This window comes from Penaeus chinensis, chromosome 23 (genome assembly GCF_019202785.1).
Source record: "Penaeus chinensis breed Huanghai No. 1 chromosome 23, ASM1920278v2, whole genome shotgun sequence".
Classification (NCBI taxonomy): Eukaryota; Metazoa; Arthropoda; class Malacostraca; order Decapoda; family Penaeidae; genus Penaeus; species Penaeus chinensis.
The window spans coordinates 18551222-18568701 of NC_061841.1; the positions used below are offsets into that span (position 1 = coordinate 18551222).

The 17480-nt window shown below is 35.6% G+C and overlaps 1 protein-coding gene across 6 annotated transcripts in view; it reads left to right on the top strand.

Moving 5' to 3' along the window:
• LOC125037308 (endonuclease/exonuclease/phosphatase family domain-containing protein 1-like) overlaps positions 1 to 17239 on the top strand; it is a 34990-nt gene extending 17751 nt beyond the window's left edge. For all 6 annotated transcript variants that reach the window (XM_047630384.1, XM_047630383.1, XM_047630385.1 and 3 more), the window contains 8 exons: positions 3097 to 3229; positions 3986 to 4088; positions 4406 to 4510; positions 5081 to 5191; positions 9913 to 10053; positions 12260 to 12530; positions 13668 to 13808; positions 13942 to 17239. In XM_047630384.1, coding sequence (XP_047486340.1) covers positions 3097 to 3229; positions 3986 to 4088; positions 4406 to 4510; positions 5081 to 5191; positions 9913 to 10053; positions 12260 to 12530; positions 13668 to 13808; positions 13942 to 14129 — 1193 coding nt within the window. In that variant the 3' untranslated portion in view covers positions 14130 to 17239. The remainder of the gene's footprint in view (positions 1 to 3096; positions 3230 to 3985; positions 4089 to 4405; positions 4511 to 5080; positions 5192 to 9912; positions 10054 to 12259; positions 12531 to 13667; positions 13809 to 13941) is intronic.
• Positions 17240 to 17480: the final 241 nt, after the last annotated feature.

Below are 17480 nucleotides of genomic sequence, written 5' to 3' on the forward strand. Positions count from 1 at the left end.
AATGTAGTACACATATGTAGTGGTAATAGAGATAAACGTTTATTATTTCCAACAGTGTATATTAGTATTGATGTACTTCACACTGATATCTGTAAGTATGCAAACATGCAAAATGCTTGTGATGCAGCTGTTAAAAATGATTACAGTATTATACATTATTAGTAAATGTGTTTTGGGTACTGTTAGGTCTTTTGTATTTGGGTTGATGATATTTATGGTTGAAATTATAGTGATTAAAAAGTGTAAAGCTAGTGTACAAGGAATTCACTTTGTTTCAGAATTTTTACTTACTTTTTTCCATTATTCTTATGCAATTTTATAGCACTTGTTTGGAAAGTGTCATAGATGAAATGTGTATTGATATTTTATCTGAAAAGTATTCTTGTAGTGTAATTTGTAGGTCTGAAATACTACACATCATCCAAAAAATCATAGATAGTCAAGTTTCATCACAGCTTCACTAATTCCTTATCTTTTTTCATATACTTTTACAACAAAATTGTTAACCAGTTGCAAATATATTTGACAGCTTTTTCTTCTTAATCACAACCCTTTCTGTTATTTCTTGAGATGCAAATTCAGTGTTTTATATTTAGATAATTCTCTTATATGACACTTGTTATACCCATTTCTTGATTTATGTGTAAAGAAGCAAAACACATGATGCTATCCATTCGGCAAGACTCAGATGAAAGCAAATTCTTTTCTCAATCCTTACCCATTAACCTGATACTGTAGTTTGATACTTCAATTAGGCGTAGGAAAGTTTGTGGTACATATTCCACCTACATTCTTGGGTACTTACACTGTTTTTTATCATTTATAAGACACCATCAAACTTGCTTTCACTATTAGTATTTTGTTCTAAGTGCCTAGTGTCACATGAAAGATCGCTGGCCACCTCACCCACCTGCTTGAAATTCTTTGAGTATCTTTTTTGATGTATCTGTTGTCTAAACAAAAACACAAAAAAATAACAAACAAATAGAAAATAACTGAACCAGCAAAGAAGTAAGACTGTTTTATATGTAATTGTTTTTATATATAATTGTTTATATATAATTGTTTTTAAGTAACACAATTGGACGTATGTTTCAAGTGAAATAAGTAGTATATATGTTATCCTTTTCTTTAGTTAATGAACTCTTTACTGCCTATGGGGATGAATTTGTTAACTGCAAGATGTAATATGGAACTCCTGAAGATTTTACAAGCTTTTTCCACTTGATCTTTTTCCTTTAGAGTTTATATAAAAAGTGCCTGTGACTACTCCTACTTTTAATGGCACATAACTAATTATAATTAATTCTGATGTGGTACTGCACCAGGATTTATTTATTCCAACATCATATCTCTTTGCAAGAATGGCCAGTATTCCAAGCAAATAGTAAAGCAACAAAAATAATGCATTTATACTAAGCATTTATAGTCTTATACATGGGAAATTATATCCATCATAGAAAATATGTGTTTTTACCCTTTCATGACAGCAGAAATTTGCTGAGTGTAACATGCACAGGGAAAGTTTAACTTTGTGTGCAGTTGCCCACCAGGACATTGTCTGATATCTGATAGTGCATTCCACCTCATGAACCTGTCTTACAATATTGCATGGTTTAGGAATAATAATTATTCCTTTCATTAGTGAGGAGTGTGAGCATCTCTCACTAGAATTGAAAAGTAGATCACAAGGACTGTGGCAGTCATCAGAGTATTACATCAGAATACTAGACACTTGCTCTAATTTCTCTATGATTTATCAGAGACCACCTGAAGCATCAGAAACTTCTGGCAAATGCATAATGAGTTATATCCTTGCATTTTGAGTCATTAAAGGGTTGTATGGGCTGTGTACAACATACATCCACCTCAGGAGAACCTGAGACTCAGAGGAATTCTGACAAAGATTATTGTTTTATAGCAAGCTAATATACAGGTACTAAAGTGCTATAGGGGCATGCTTAGCCTGGGAATTTAGGAGTGAGGCTGGGTCAATCTGGCATCTAATGTTAATGCAGTACAACACCAGGTAGAAAGACCCCAGTGCAAAAACTAGATTTATTGAAAATGAGACTTCATTTTCGAAATCCACCTGGATTACTACTTTAGACCTGAAGATGGAATCCAGGTGGATTTCAAAACTATAGTCTCATTTTCAATAAATGCTTTGTGGGTTTTTCTACCATAGTATCAATATGTAGAGTGTTTTACCATTCACAATTACTAAGGTCACAAACACTGATTTTTTCAATGATGTTGCAATCTTGTCAATGTCTCTGAACACTTCAGTGGTTATCATTGATTCACTGAGGGGTGAGATGAAGCCATGGGCTATTAGACCCATACCAAGATCCAAGGCTTTGGGGGTCATTTAGGAGAGTCTGCTCTTTTGACTTGTGATTGTGGCTCTCAGGCCAGAAATACAACAGACAGACAGGCTTGGTGGCAGAGTCATGAATTCTCTTAGACGGTGTATTTAAAGATGCTGGTAAAGGGAAGAGGGACAGACCTTGCGTCTTCTAAACCCTGGAGGACGAGGTCCTTGCATCAGATCATGGAGATGAAGTTGACAGGACTGGGTACACTGAGATTAGTGTAGCTCCTATTAACTGCAAACTAGCAGCCACCAGCTTGGGATGTGGATACCTGGCCAAAGTTCCAGAGGATGATCCTACTTATCAGGTCACTGCCTCCAGAGGTGGAGGAGATCAGGCAAATTGATCAGACTTGTCTTGGTTGAGTTTAGTTAAGCTACCAGATATGTAAGCTACCAGATAAGATTGTTTTATATGCTAACAAATACAGAGCATTGGGCATTTGTAGTCCACAGAAAATATTAGGCAGTAGAGGGTTCATAGAGGAGATAAAATGGCTGGTAACATATTGGCACTACCAAAAACTTATTCATTTGATTCAGATTATACATGCACCCGTATATCTATAAAAATGTATGGACAATGACACAAGCAGTGAAATGAATATAAGTGCAAAGTAACACAATCACACATAAGTATACATGTTAAATACAAGCAGCTACCAAACTGCTCCCAAGAGCACATAACAACCAATTATTCTACAAAACTTCCTATAATTCAGGTCATCGCAGAACCCATTCTGCTCCACTAGACAGTGATGACACAACAGGGAGAATTACCAACAGCCTGCAAAGTGGTGATCCCAGAATGTCTGTGGACTTCTACACAGAGATTTTCGAACTCCTTTCAGTGAAGTAAGTTATTGAGAAGTGACTAAGTTAATGGAAACGTGATGAGTGTTGTAGGTGTTGAATGTCGTAATTTGTAAGCCATGAGAATAACTTCGCAAGTATATTGTTTACCATTTTAAGATGACAGAGGTAAATTAGTGGAGATGACTTTGTAGTTTTGTAAAATCTATTTCAAATGGGAAGGCTAAAGAGAGTTATTTGTATGTAAATGTAGGTTACATACTATATACAATTTCTCTCTTCAGATAGTGCCTACATAGGGAGCTCTTGTATTTTAGTAGTTTTTGTTGTATATTTTATTTCCTCGGCAGTGTTAATCATAAATGTAACGGAACAATTGTAATAGAGAAAAATGTTGGCACAGAATATCAACAAAATTATTCCAATTCAGCAATGAGCAAACCCACAATACCTTCAAGGTGGGGTCCATTATGAGAAATGTCTAACTGTTTGATAGTTGTAGTTGGTTTATGGTATTTGATTATCCTTTTTTTATCCCTAATCGTGCATATTTGATTTGTTGGAACTATCATTTCAAGTCTAATTCTAAATCCGATTAAGAATATACGTACTCATATATAACATGAATTGTATAGATTTTTGATATCAGTAACATTTTCCTTTTGTGTTAATTTTGTTGTTTGGTTGAGTAAGAAGCTGTTCAGTTCTGTATATGAATAATATAATATATAGTGGTGTTACGTGAGGAAACATTAATATTTTCAGTTATTCTGACAATATACCTTGCATTTTCTAAAGGTCAGAGCGGCCTATTGTCAGAGACGTGTTCCAGGGGCAACATAATGGACGTCCAGCAATTAGAATTGCCACGTGGAACCTCCAGCAATTGACGAAAGAAAAGGTTTGTAATCCTGTCAAAGCATTATTCATGCATCTCTTCTATAGTTAAGGAACTGATTGGTTTATACACATTGTTGCCTGAATGTGTTATTCTGTATAATAATGTAAACAATTCGGAGCATAGTCGTTTAATGAGTTTATGATTTTAGCAACTAGGGAGGATATAGAAAATGTTAAATCTGTATTACAAGTCATCAAGGTCATTTCCAATTGAAATTGATCATAATTTCCCAATTTTTTTATTTATATGCAAAACAGAACAGAGATAAGTAACAACTAACCCCAAACTTATCCCTTTATTTTTCTTTTGCCATTCAGATGTCCAATCCTGGGGTGCTGGAGGTTATCTGTCGCACAGTGTTGGAGAATGGGTTTAGCATCTTGGCCATCCAGGAAGTAGGAAGCAAAGACGTGTTAGAGAAAGTGAGTGGGGGCAGTTAGCTTGTCTTTTTCCCTAAATATGCGTTTATTGGCGCGTTGCTTTTTCCTAAATATGTGTTTGTTGGTGTGTTGCTTCATCTTCAATGTCATCATTATTATTATTATTTTTTTTTTTCATTATTATTTCTTTTACTATTGGTTCTTTTTATTATTATGATGTTCTTATTTTGTTGGTGTTACTGTTGTTATTGTAAGTATTCTTTTCATGTTTTTCTTGTTGTTATTGTTATTATTATTATTATTATTGTTATCATTATTATTATTATTATTATTATTATTATTATTATTATTATTGTTGTTGTTATTATTGTTATTATTATTATTATTATTATTATTATTATTATTATTATTATTATTGTTATTAGTATTATTGTTGTTGTTATTTTCTTCTTATTATTATTATTAATATAAATATCATTTAATCATCATAATTGTTATTTCTATGTTTTTTATTACGTTTTAATTATTTTTCTTGTTATTGTTCTCTATTTATATCAGTATTACTATTACTATTGTTATCGTTATTACCATCCTTTTCATCATATTTTGCAGATCTGCTCGGAACTTAACCAGAGCAGCTTGCGTCGTGTGCGTGAATGGGGAGGCCCCAAGGGAGAGTGGCGTTGGCAGGTGTCAGAGGAACCTGCGGGAAGAATGTTCCAGGTGAGAGAGAGAGAGAGAGCGAGACGAAGGAAGGAAAGGAAGGGAAAGGAAAGGAAAATGAGGGAAGGAAAAACAAAGACACATATGTATATTGTATAAATATATATATATATATATATATATATATATATATATATATATATATATGTATATATATAGATATGTATATATATAGATATGTATATATATAGATATGTATATATATATATATATATATATATATATATATATATATATATATATATATATATATATATATATATATATAGAATATGCTTAAATTTACTTTGATTTATTAGTTTTATTTATCGTAAGAATTTCAGCAAAGTCCTCGTAAAGTATTGGTCTCTGTCTTAAAATATTTAATATCACTGCCACCACTCCTTATTTATAAAGAGAAGGGAGAAACTCATAATACCCATTCACTTGATTATCAAAAGGAATGACATAAAATCATTAGTTAAGTTACTCTACTGACAAATATATAAACATGAAACTAGACATTTGACCCCTCCCCTGCTGGGTGGTGCATGCGGCAATTATGGAGCCCACCCAGTCCTGTTCAACCACTCTGGGTGACTCAAAGTTGAACCGCATTTACATACGTCTTTCCTCTCATAGTCTTCTACTTCCTCTGGTGTTTAATTTATAGGCTCTCTTGTGATCACTAGTTTTATATATATATATATATATATATATATATATATTATATATATATATTATATATAAATATATATCATATATTATACATATATATATATATTATATATTATACATATATATATATATATATATATTATATATATATTATATATATATGTATATATTATATATATATATATATTATATATATTATATATATATATTATAAATATATATATATATATTATATATATATATATATATATATATATATATATATATATATATATATATATATATATATATATATATATATATATATATATATATTAAGCTGGGCAGCCCCCGGTAAATTAGGTGAATTCCCGTGCCATTCTAGCTTGCTTCGCCTAGGTGTGTGGGGCTAGGCCAAAAGCCGAAAAGCTAGTCTTAATAAATACACCTGCCAAAACTCACTCAAAATCACAGAGACCAGCTCTGAAACTGGGAACCTGGAATGTCAGGACTATGCTTACTGGTATTTCAGTTGACCTTGGAAGCATAAATGACCTTAGAAAAACTGCAGTTATAAACAATGAGCTCTCTAGACTTGATGTCGACATTGTTGCACTGCAGGAGACGCGCCTTGCAGAGGCAGCTAGCCTACGCGAGAAAGACTATACCTTCTATTGGCATGGTAAGCCAAAAGATGAGAGAAGGGAGCATGGTGTCGGCTTTGCTGTGAAGAATAGTCTGTTGAAAATTATTGAACCTCCAACAAACGGCTCTGAACGTATTCTCACAATGAGACTCAACACCACCACTTGCCCTGTGACACTCATCAGTGTCTACGCGCCAACTCTCATGGCCTCCTCTGACACAAAAGATGAGTTTTATGAAAATCTCTGTGCCACCCTTCTGAAAGTTCCTCCAAAAGACCAAGTTATTCTACTTGGCGATTTCAATGCCCGTGTTGGTAGTGACTACGAGGCTTGGCCTTCTTGTTTAGGCAAACTCAATGTTGGCAAAGTTAATGAAAATGGTCAGAGACTTCTTGAATTTTGCACGCGTCTCAATCTTTGCGTTGCTAACTCATTCTTTCAGACTAAACCTCAGAATAAAGTTTCTTGGAGACATCCACGCAGCAAGCATTGGCATCAGCTTGATCTTGTGCTTGTTCGTAGATCAAACCTCAATTCCATCAAAGTTGTTCGTTCTTATCAGTGCTGACTGTGATATTGATCATTTGCTTGTTTGTTGCAAAGTTAAGCTCTCTCCAAAAAAGATGTTCTTTTCTAAGGCTAAGGGAAAGCCTCGTCTGAACACTGCAAACATGCAGGATGCTGTGCTTGTGTCACAATTTACAAACCTTTTTGAAAAGGAATATTCAATCATAGAGTCAGATCAAGCTGAAAAGCGATGGCAGTCTTTGAAATCTGCAATGCACAGCTGTGCACTTGCAACCTTTGGTAGAAAAAAAACCAAGTCTTCTGACTGGTTTGAGACAAAGTCTAAGATACTTAATCCTGTTATTGTGAAAAAGAGGCAAATGCAGTGCGTGTACAACAAGCACCCCAGTAGAGAAAATCTGTACAAGCTCCGGCAAGCCAGAAATGAGGCCAAGCAGATAGTCAGGCGTTGCGCCAATGACTACTGGATGGAGCTGAGTCAGCACATTGAAAATGCCTCTGCTACAGGCAATATCAGAGCCATGTATGAGGGCATTAAGACTGCAACAGGGCCTACTCAGATCAAATCTGCCCCCTTGAAATCCTCCTCTGGAGAACTTATTGTGGACAAGGGTAAGCAGTTGGATCGCTGGAAAGAGCATTATTCTGTCCTATACTCTAGGCAGAGCTCTGTTTCTGAGTCCGCACTTGCTGCGATGAAGCAACTTAGTGTTTTACATGAGCTTGATGAGATGCCTACAATCTCTGAGCTGAGTAAAGCTATTGACCAGCTTGCCCCTGGTAAAGCTCCAGGAAGTGATGAGATACCTCCTGATTTAATCAAACAGTGTCAGACAGTCCTCCTTAAACCTATTTATGATCTTCTTTGTTGTTGCTGGGCAGAAGGTGAAGTGCCACAGGACATGAGAGATACTAAGATAGTTACTCTCTACAAGAATAAAGGTGAACGGAGTGACTGCAACAATTACAGGGGCATATCTCTCCTTAGTATAGTGGGCAAGGTATATGCAAGAGTTCTTCTTGTCAGTTACAAAAGCTTGCTGAGCGTGTCTATCCTGAATCTCAGTGTGGTTTCAGGGCAGGCCGATCAACTATTGACATGATCTTTGCATCGAGACAGCTTCAGGAGAAATGCAGGGAGCAAAATATGCCATTATTTCTTGCTTTTGTCGATCTGACTAAAGCGTTTGACACAGTTAGTCGTGAGGGACTGTACTTGGCGCTTTCTAAAATTGGCTGCCCTCCAAAGCTCCTTTGTCTAGTTAGATCCTTCCACCAGAACATGAAAGGGACAGTGCAGTTTGATGGAAATTTGTCTGAGCCTTTTGACATACGCAACGGCGTGAAGCAAGGTTGCGTCCTAGCCCCAACCCTCTTTGGGATCTTTTTCTCAATGCTCCTTAAACACGCTTTTGGTGATGTGAAAGAGGGTATCTTCCTTAGGACTCGGTCCGATGGGCGGCTTTTCAACCTTGCTAGACTCAGAGCAAAAACCAAAGTAAGAGAGGCTATGATCAGAGACATGCTATTTGCTGATGATGCTGGCATTGCCACTCACACAGAAGAGGAGCTCCAACTTTTGATGGACCGCCTCTCCATAGCTTGTAAAGAATTTGGCCTGATCATTAGCCTCCCAAAGACCAAAATTCTGTCTCAGGGCTCATCCATTAAGCCTTCAATCCAAATTGACAACTATGAGCTAGGTGTCGTTGAGGATTTTACGTACCTAGGCTCTAGCATCTCTGAATCTCTTTCATTAGACTCAGAGATTAACAAGAGGATAGGCAAAGCTGCAGGTACCCTGTCAAAGCTAACTGACAGAGTGTGGGAGAACTCCACATTGAAAGTCAGCACAAAAATGTCAGTCTACAGTGCATGTATATTGAGCACTTTGCTCTATGGCAGCGAGACTTGGACACCCTATGCTAGACAAGAAGAGCGTCTTCAGATATTCCATCTGAGAAACCTGCGTTTCATCCTTGGCATCAAGTGGGAAGAAAGGAAGACAAATGTTGCGGTGCTTGAAATAGCTGGCCTTCCTTCCATTTACACACTGCTTAGGCAGCGTCGACTGAGATGGCTGGGTCATGTCCACAGAATGGATGATGGCAGAATCCCTAAAGACTTGCTCTATGGAGAGCTTGTGGAAGGGGAGAGAGTCAGAGGGCACCCCCTACTCAGGTATAGAGATGTCTGCAAGAGGGATATGAAAGCCCTGGACATTGACGTGGCATCTTGGGAGACAATTGCCGCAAACAGGGATGCTTGGAAGCTAACCCTGAAACGTCAGCTTCCTAAAGGGGAAAGTAGATGGAAGGCATATGTCGCTGAAAAACGTGCAAGAAGAAAGGCAACAGCAGGCGTGCATCTGCAACTACCTTCCGCCTTCATTTGTCCAAACTGCGGCAGAGATTGCAAGGCTCGCATTGGCCTTCTCAGCCACAGCAAGAAATGTTCCCACTAAGCTTGTTCTTTCTGTTAATTCTATGCTGCTTCTACATATGTTATCTCTATGCAAACATTGTTTTATCTTTATTTTATAAATTTGTACGCCGTGCACTCTGCGTACTGCCATGTGTGGAAAAATGTTTATTTTCTATATATTTTTGTTTTAACTATGTCGAGCGCTACCCATAGTCAGACATGACTTCAGGGGGCCTACTACTACTACTACTATATATATATATATATATATATATATATATATATATATATATATATATATATATATAATGTATATATATATATACATACACATATGTATGACTGGTGTGAGCTTGCTATTCCTTGGGATAATCCCATTATCATTTGGTTGAAATAGTATAGAAAAGGTCTTCTGATATTTGGAAATTTTGAAACGTAATTTTTTTGTCATTTAACATTCTAAATAGCAACTTTTATTTTACACAGGGTTCGGAATATGCAGCCTTTATATACAATGTTCGTCACAATGTTCAACTTCTGTCTGCTTGTCTTCTTAATGTACACAACAATAACAACAAAAAAGCCAATACATCCTTTACAAGAAAACCATACCTTGGCTATTTTAAGGTAAGAATTATGGAGATTCAATATGTCAACTATTTGCAATAACTATTTTGCTTTTTCTTGTGCATGTATGATTGTTTTCATGTTCTGCTGTGGGTATAATATATAGGTAATGGTATGTGATGAATGGTAAAACACTCTTCCATGCTAAAACTATGGTAGAAAAACCCACAAGGCAAAAACTAGATTTATTGAAAGTGAGACTACAGTTTTGAAATCCACCTGGATTCCATCCTCAGACCTGAGAATGGAATCCAGGTGGTTTTCAAAACTGTAGTCTCACTTTCAATAAATCTTGTTTTTGCACTGTGTGTTTTTCTCCTACCGGAATGGTATATATATATATATATATATATATATATATATATATATATATATATATATATATATATATAAGTGTGTTAAGGGATGTGACAAATGGAGAAAAGTTTGTAAAGTTTAGCCTTAGAGAAAAAAAAAAAAAATCTCAAAGAACAAACGGACAAGAAAAGTATAACAAAAAAGTATAAGGAAAAAATGTATATACATAAGCAAACACAAATGCAGATGGCATGGGTGGCAAGAAGAGCATTAGATGAGAAGGAGCATAGACAAGAGATGAATGACTAGACAGATTGTTCACCATCTCTAGCATGATAACAGGATTAATGAGGTCCCATGACTGGGTCCTGTCACCTAGCTGGCATTGGAAAGAAACCAAGTAGCATGCAAACTAGTCAAACACAATGTGAGGTGCCATGACATTGTTGTAAAAGGAGAATGTAAGTGAGGTCACCAATGACTCAAAAGAGGAGTGCATGCCTTCCACCCTCCACCTGCTAGACAGAAACAGAAGAGTAAAGGTCCTTGTACCATGGTCAAAGAATATGGAGGTAGACAGCCTATCCTTTGCTAGTCAACCATGTACCAGTAGCTTGGGTATCACATATGAATCACACCATACTTGGTTTGGCTGCTTCCTTGGAAATTGCTCTGCTTCCTTGGAAATTGCTCTGCTCATTCATTACTGAGGCTTCCTGCATGCACCAAACAGCACTCGGACTTGGTTGCTTCCACAGGGAGGAGCATGTACACTAGTGGCTAGACATTGCACATGCATTACATGGCAACATGTGTAGTTCAAACTGTGGAATCTAGAAAGGAGAACCTGTAGCTTTGACTACTTTGTGGAGAGTTGCTCAGCATGTTTGTGGTAAAAAGCACCAGTGAGCACAACATAACAGCAGGATGCAGCACGTGCTCTTGGTGGCTTAAACATCTCACATGCCATGTTTTGCAGAGCTATGCAGCTCACTTGGGTCTAAAGCCTCTCACATGCATCAACAGGCAACTTGGAGTGGCTGCTTCCTCAGGGAAAGGCTTGGTGTACCAGTGGCTAGGCATCTCATATACTCATAGGCAACTGGCAAGAAATGGACTGTCAGCTCTAGCATTTATGGCATAAACATCTCACTTGTACCACTGAGAACCCAGCTAAGGAAAAAGGATAGAAATAAGTCTGCATCAAAATAGATTTCCAGTTCAGTTTGGAGAGAAAGGAACTTATCTCACCCAAGATTCAAATCCAGGGCTGTACGTACATGCTTGTTTTTATTTCATGATACTTTTGTGCATGACAATAACACATGTTTATTGGTAGATGTCATGACAAGGAAACAAATGTACTTGGATCATATATTGACTTTTGTGAAATCAAGGTTCACAGATGTAAATATTTTTATCTGATATTCAAATTTTGTAATACAATATGTAAGAAAAAGAGAAAGGAAGATAAAAATAATACAAAAGAGAGACATAGGTGTTTATGTGTGTATGTGTGTATATATGTAAATATATGTGTTATATATGTATATATGTGTGTGTGTGTTTGTGCAGAAAATTTATGAATGAGAATGAATATCTTCACAGTATATGAGATGTATTTAACTGGTTTTGAATATATCTTTGTCAGAAATACATGTATATCTGACAGAGATATATTTGAAGCCAGTTAAACACATCTCTTATATTGTGAAGAGATTAATTCTCATTCATACCCTCTTTACATTTGTTGCAATGAATACAGTTCATAAATATATATATATATATATATATATATATATATATATATATATATATATATATAATATATCTAATGTGCAAAATAGAAAATATATAAAAGATTAAGTCCAGTTATAGCCTACAATTTGAAAACTTTCCCATCTTGCAGGCAAACAACCTAGACTTTGTGGTGGTAAGCCTCCACATCAAGGCCGTCAACTTCAATGGGAGGAAAGATGAATTAAATGACACCTTGGTCGAGGTGGAGGACAACGACAACAGCGATAACATAGACAATAACGAGAGTCCGGTCCTCAATGAGAAAACGGACAAGGGAAACTCTCAGCTGGGACCCCTTGTCACGGTGCTCAAGGAGAAGCTGACCAACGAGCGCGACATCGTCCTTCTTGGGGATTTCAACATGCCTCCGGATAATAAGGGTGAGTGGGATGGTTGCGGCACAGGTCTAGGTTTAGATTCGTTTTGTGATTTTTTTTTCGTGTGTTTCTCAAGTCAGAAAAATAAGATTTTTTTTTTTTTTTTTTTTTTTTTTTTTTTTTTTTTTTTTCATTTCATACTTTCTTATTTTCTTTTTCTGTTCTTTTTTCTTTCTTTCTTTCTTTCTCTTTTTTTTTTTTTTCCTCTCCCCTCTTCCATTCTTGCTCTTGATCTTCTTCAGCTTCTTGTTATTGATATTCTTTGATATTCTTTTTCCTCTTCTCCTCCTCCTTATCCTCCTCCTCATCCTCTTCTCCCTCTTCCTCTCCTCTCCTGTATACCCCCATTTCCCCTTCTTCCACCTCTTCCTCCTCCTCCTCCCCCTCCTCCCCTCCTCCCCTCCTCCCCTCCTCCCCTCCTCTTCCTCCTCTTCCTCCTCCATCTTCCTCTACTTTTCCTCTTCCTTTTTCTTCCTCTTCTTTTCCTCCTTCCTCCTTCCTGCCTCCTCCTCCTGTTCCTCTTCTTCTTCTTCCTCCTCCTTCTCCTTCTCCTTCTTCTTCTACCTCCTCATTCTTCTTCTTCTTCTTCTTCTTCTTCTACCTCCTCATTCTTCTTCTTCTTCTTCTTCTTCTTCTTCTTCTTCTTCTTCTTCTTCTTCTTCTTCTTCTTCTTCTTCTTCTTCTTCTTCTTCTTCTTCTTCTTCTTCTTCTTCTTCTTCTTCTTCTTCTTCTTCTTCTTCTTCTTCTTCTTCTTCTTCTTCTTCTTCTTCTTCTTCTTCTTCTTCTTCTTCTTCTTCTTCTTCCTTCCTTCCCATTGATATCCCTCACTTCCCTCATTCATCCTCATCCTCTTTTTTTTTTTTTTTTTTTTTTTTTTTTACATTGGTACTTCAGTGTACAACCAATAATAATACCAAGACGAACAAAAAGTGACGGTATTCAGTAATGAGATTTATCAATGAGCTTGTACTAGCTTGTATTGTATTTTATGAATGAGCTTCTGTTATTTCTCAGAGTGTTTGTTTTCTCAAAATCAGTACTGTTTAATGAATGGGCTTATAATGTTTTCAGTCCTTAGAATACTAGTATTTTGAAATAATGTCAATGTGTTAGAACTTAGTATCCTTTCCATTGCAACAGCTTTTGATGTCTTGCGAGAAACATCCTACACTAACATTGTGCCAGCTGACAGTTTTACAAACATCAGTGCGAAGAACAACCAGGGAACTTCCTGTTACGACAACATCTGGCTAAATCCACACACAAGAAGTGTATACACAGGTTTGTATAATGTATGATGTTGCTTTGTGTTATGATTTTACAAGTGAAGTGAAGTAGAGATATCTTGCGAAGATACTTTTATTAATTCTTTCACTAAGGTAGTTATTTTTTTCTTTCTTTTTTTTCTCCGTAGGTAACTGGGGTGTTGTTCGAGAAGGCATGAGTCACTTGGCTATCCCTCGAGGCTGGTTATGGGGTGGGATGGTGAGCAATCACTGCCCTGTCTACTGTGATCTCTACTCTAATGTCAGTCCCAATTCAGGCCAACAGGGCAGCTTGCAGCTCACCAGAAACATGGGAGAGGTTTTGAGAGATGAGTGATGCTGTTGAGAGCAGCAAAACAAGGATGAATAATGTTGAACATAGCCATTGAAAAGAGCCATAGAATGAACAGTAGAATATATATATGAGAATGGAATTGAAGAATACAGTAGCCCTAGTCCATGTGTGAGCAGACTGAGCAAATTTTCAGATGCTTGTTACTGACACTTCAGTCGAAGATCTCAGGGTTTGAATTAGAAGTCCCAGTTATGTTCCACTCTTTTATCTTGCTGATTCTGATTTACTCAGGATGTTTTCCTGCATGGATCATCACAACTGGAAAAGGTTTGGATCTTGCAGTTTCAAAGTGTACTCTCTAGGTCTGCTTTGAAAATGTTCTGTTATTTACAGGCTTTGAAGTAAGGAGTGGTGTTACATACAGTAATAGCAATAGAAATTGTTTAACTTAAATCGTGGCATCCTTTAATACACTTCCTCTTCATCTCCAGTTGAACTTCAGTCATATTCGTCTTCATTACAAATCATCCTCTTCACCTTTGATATTTGTGAGTTGCCTGTGATTGTTTTGGTAACAGCATCATAGAGCTTTAGTGGAAGAAGTGGAACACATTGTCCACTGAACTATTTGTTTGCAAGTTGTTGGGGTTTGTTCATATCCACTGTGATATTCTTGCTGCCTGTAGTACAGTGAACATGCTCAAGTTTTGCCACTGTTATCAATTGCTCTGAGGTAGAAATTTCAAGAACTTTAGATTAAAGAGTAGGATGTTTGTGTTGTTCAGAAAAAAGACTGCTGCAACGTCACTGGTCTCTGACTTCTTGCTGGTTAGCATGTCTGTTTTGCCTATTTTAAGGTGCAGATTTGTTATGCATTTCTTGTCAGAGGTATGTGATTTTTTTAGATTTATAGGAAATTTGGTCTCCTTTTTGAAAAGGTGAGCTGATATCAGATGCAGCTGAAATGTATTTTTCTTTTTCAAGCTAATTTATTTAATTGTTTATTTACCATTGCTAATGAATTTAGATATTAACCACTATTTCCAGAATGGATAATCATGACAGACTGACATATTACGAATGAGGAGAAAAACCTACATATAATACATATGCATATAATACAAAAGTATTGTATGTATATAACCAAGATATTGTGATTTTCCTTGCTTGCATTTGCCCTGTTTAAGAGCTGTTCAGAAACCACAAGAATATGTGTTCATCCCACTGAGGTTGCCATTGATTTCTTGTATTGGAAGCCTGTAACATTTTGCCTGTTTTGTGCATTTTCATTTCCCTTTGGAGCCATATTGATCAGATGTTTTAGTAATATTGCTTGATCAGTAATCATTTACTGAAAGTTATGTATTTAATTTGTGTGATTGGTATTCTGACTTGTGTATATATGTATAAAATGCTAATTTGTTTAGCGATTAAAATGTATGATACTAAATTTACAATATATTCAAGTTAAATTCGGTTAGGATGTGTGTATTACAACGTGGGAAGACATTTGACATATTGAATAGATTTTATGAAGACAATATACACTAAGGACAGTTTTTACAAAGGTACTGATTAATGTAAATAATGTTATATATGAATCATAGATATTTATTTAATGTGTTCTATATTTATTGACTAGCTTTTCCTTTACATTTTTGTTTGTTATTACTTTTCTTTTTACAGTAGAAATCCAGGTATTTTGTCAGTTTTACATTATCTAGCCATTCATTTTAGGAATGTCATTTCTCCACTCAGTCACAAAGATTTATTTTAACAGCCACCAAAACAAAATTTTCTCAACAAAGCATGTCTCGTTCACCATTTATCGTAGGGAATTTTTGTGCGTTTGAGTCCCATTAGCTGCCCATTAATGGTGAGCTCTTTGACTTTTTTTTTTTCTTGTTCTTCCTTCTTTCCTTCCATCCTTCTTTCCTTATTCACGCAGGTTAATGCTGTGTTTTTCCTTTTTTTTTTATGACATTACCATTGTCTCTGTAATTATTGATCCATTGATGCAGGGAGTGCATATATACATGGCTTTTCTGCCAAGATTTTAATGTTTTGATATTCTTTACACATATGTTAGATAGTAAAGTACAGGGCCTGCCTGATCTCACTTATTTAGTTTATTCTTAAATTTTTTTGAAAGAATTTTTATTGTTATTAATATTATTCCTGTTAATAATGTCTAGTGATTATAATATTGATGAGAATGATGATTGTAACAGTGATAGTAATGAAAATTAAAAAGCTTTACCAAAAAATCTAAGGAATGAAGTAAACAGTTGAAGTCAGGTAGGCTTAGTAATTGGCACCTTGGTGACTAAGTGCTTGTGAATCCATCTATGTGCTGATAGAATAAACTAAATAGACAGTGCATTTACCCAGCACCAACAAGTTAATGGGTTTCTTGTGCTAGAAACTTTTTATTTTGATGTATGCAATGAACTGCCCTATAATTCTGTCAATATTTTCTGTTTTCCGTTTTCCGTGTATTAGTGTATGGTTGTGTGGCTATGCAGAAATGTATAGGATTACTGGTATGGGGTACTTACACAATTTTTGTATATGACATTTGTGGTCTCAGAGTGTCTGCTGATACTTTAGTGCATATATTTTTTAGGAGGTTCTCAAGGGAACTTGGTTACACTGTATGTGATTTTTATCTAGCCAGTGATATATGGTGCTTTAACTTCAGTTGCAGTATTGGTAAGAAAGTGCAACATTTTAGCCTTTGTGATGTACAAATTTTGATAAGCTTTCCATAAACATTTGTACTCTGATAGCATTGTCAATAGTACAGTGGTAATATGCATTATCTATAGAGTGCTGAGGAGACCCTTTGGAAAGTCTTTTGGCTTGCAGATTTATGCATAGACGTTATGGAAAGGTTTGAAATTAGGTATATTCTATTGTAGTTTAAGTGTAATGGTATTTTGAATGGATCTTGCAAAAGTTTCACAGACAAAATTAAAGGAATATGATCATATTGTAATAGTTAATAAATGACTTCTGTTTAGTGATTTGGTGGTGATTATGCTTTTCTTCTTTTACTGCAGTACACTTTCAGGATGAGAAAGAGCAGTGCCATTTTTGTGCCTTTATTCCACTGTATGTGAATTCTTTTATTTAAACGAATAATATTTAAACTTTTTTTTTTTTTTCCTCTATAGTTTGGAATTTTCTTTCTTTTCTTTCTATCTCTCATCGCATTTTTTTTTTCTTTTCTTTTTTTATCTGTGTGCTTTATTTCACTTTATTTCACACACTTGCCTGAACATTTTTATTTTCTAGCACAGAAGATTTTGGAATTATAATGAATGATTAAATGAATTAAATGAGTAAAAGCTTATATATTTATATAAATTTCTATATTGATGGTTATTATTG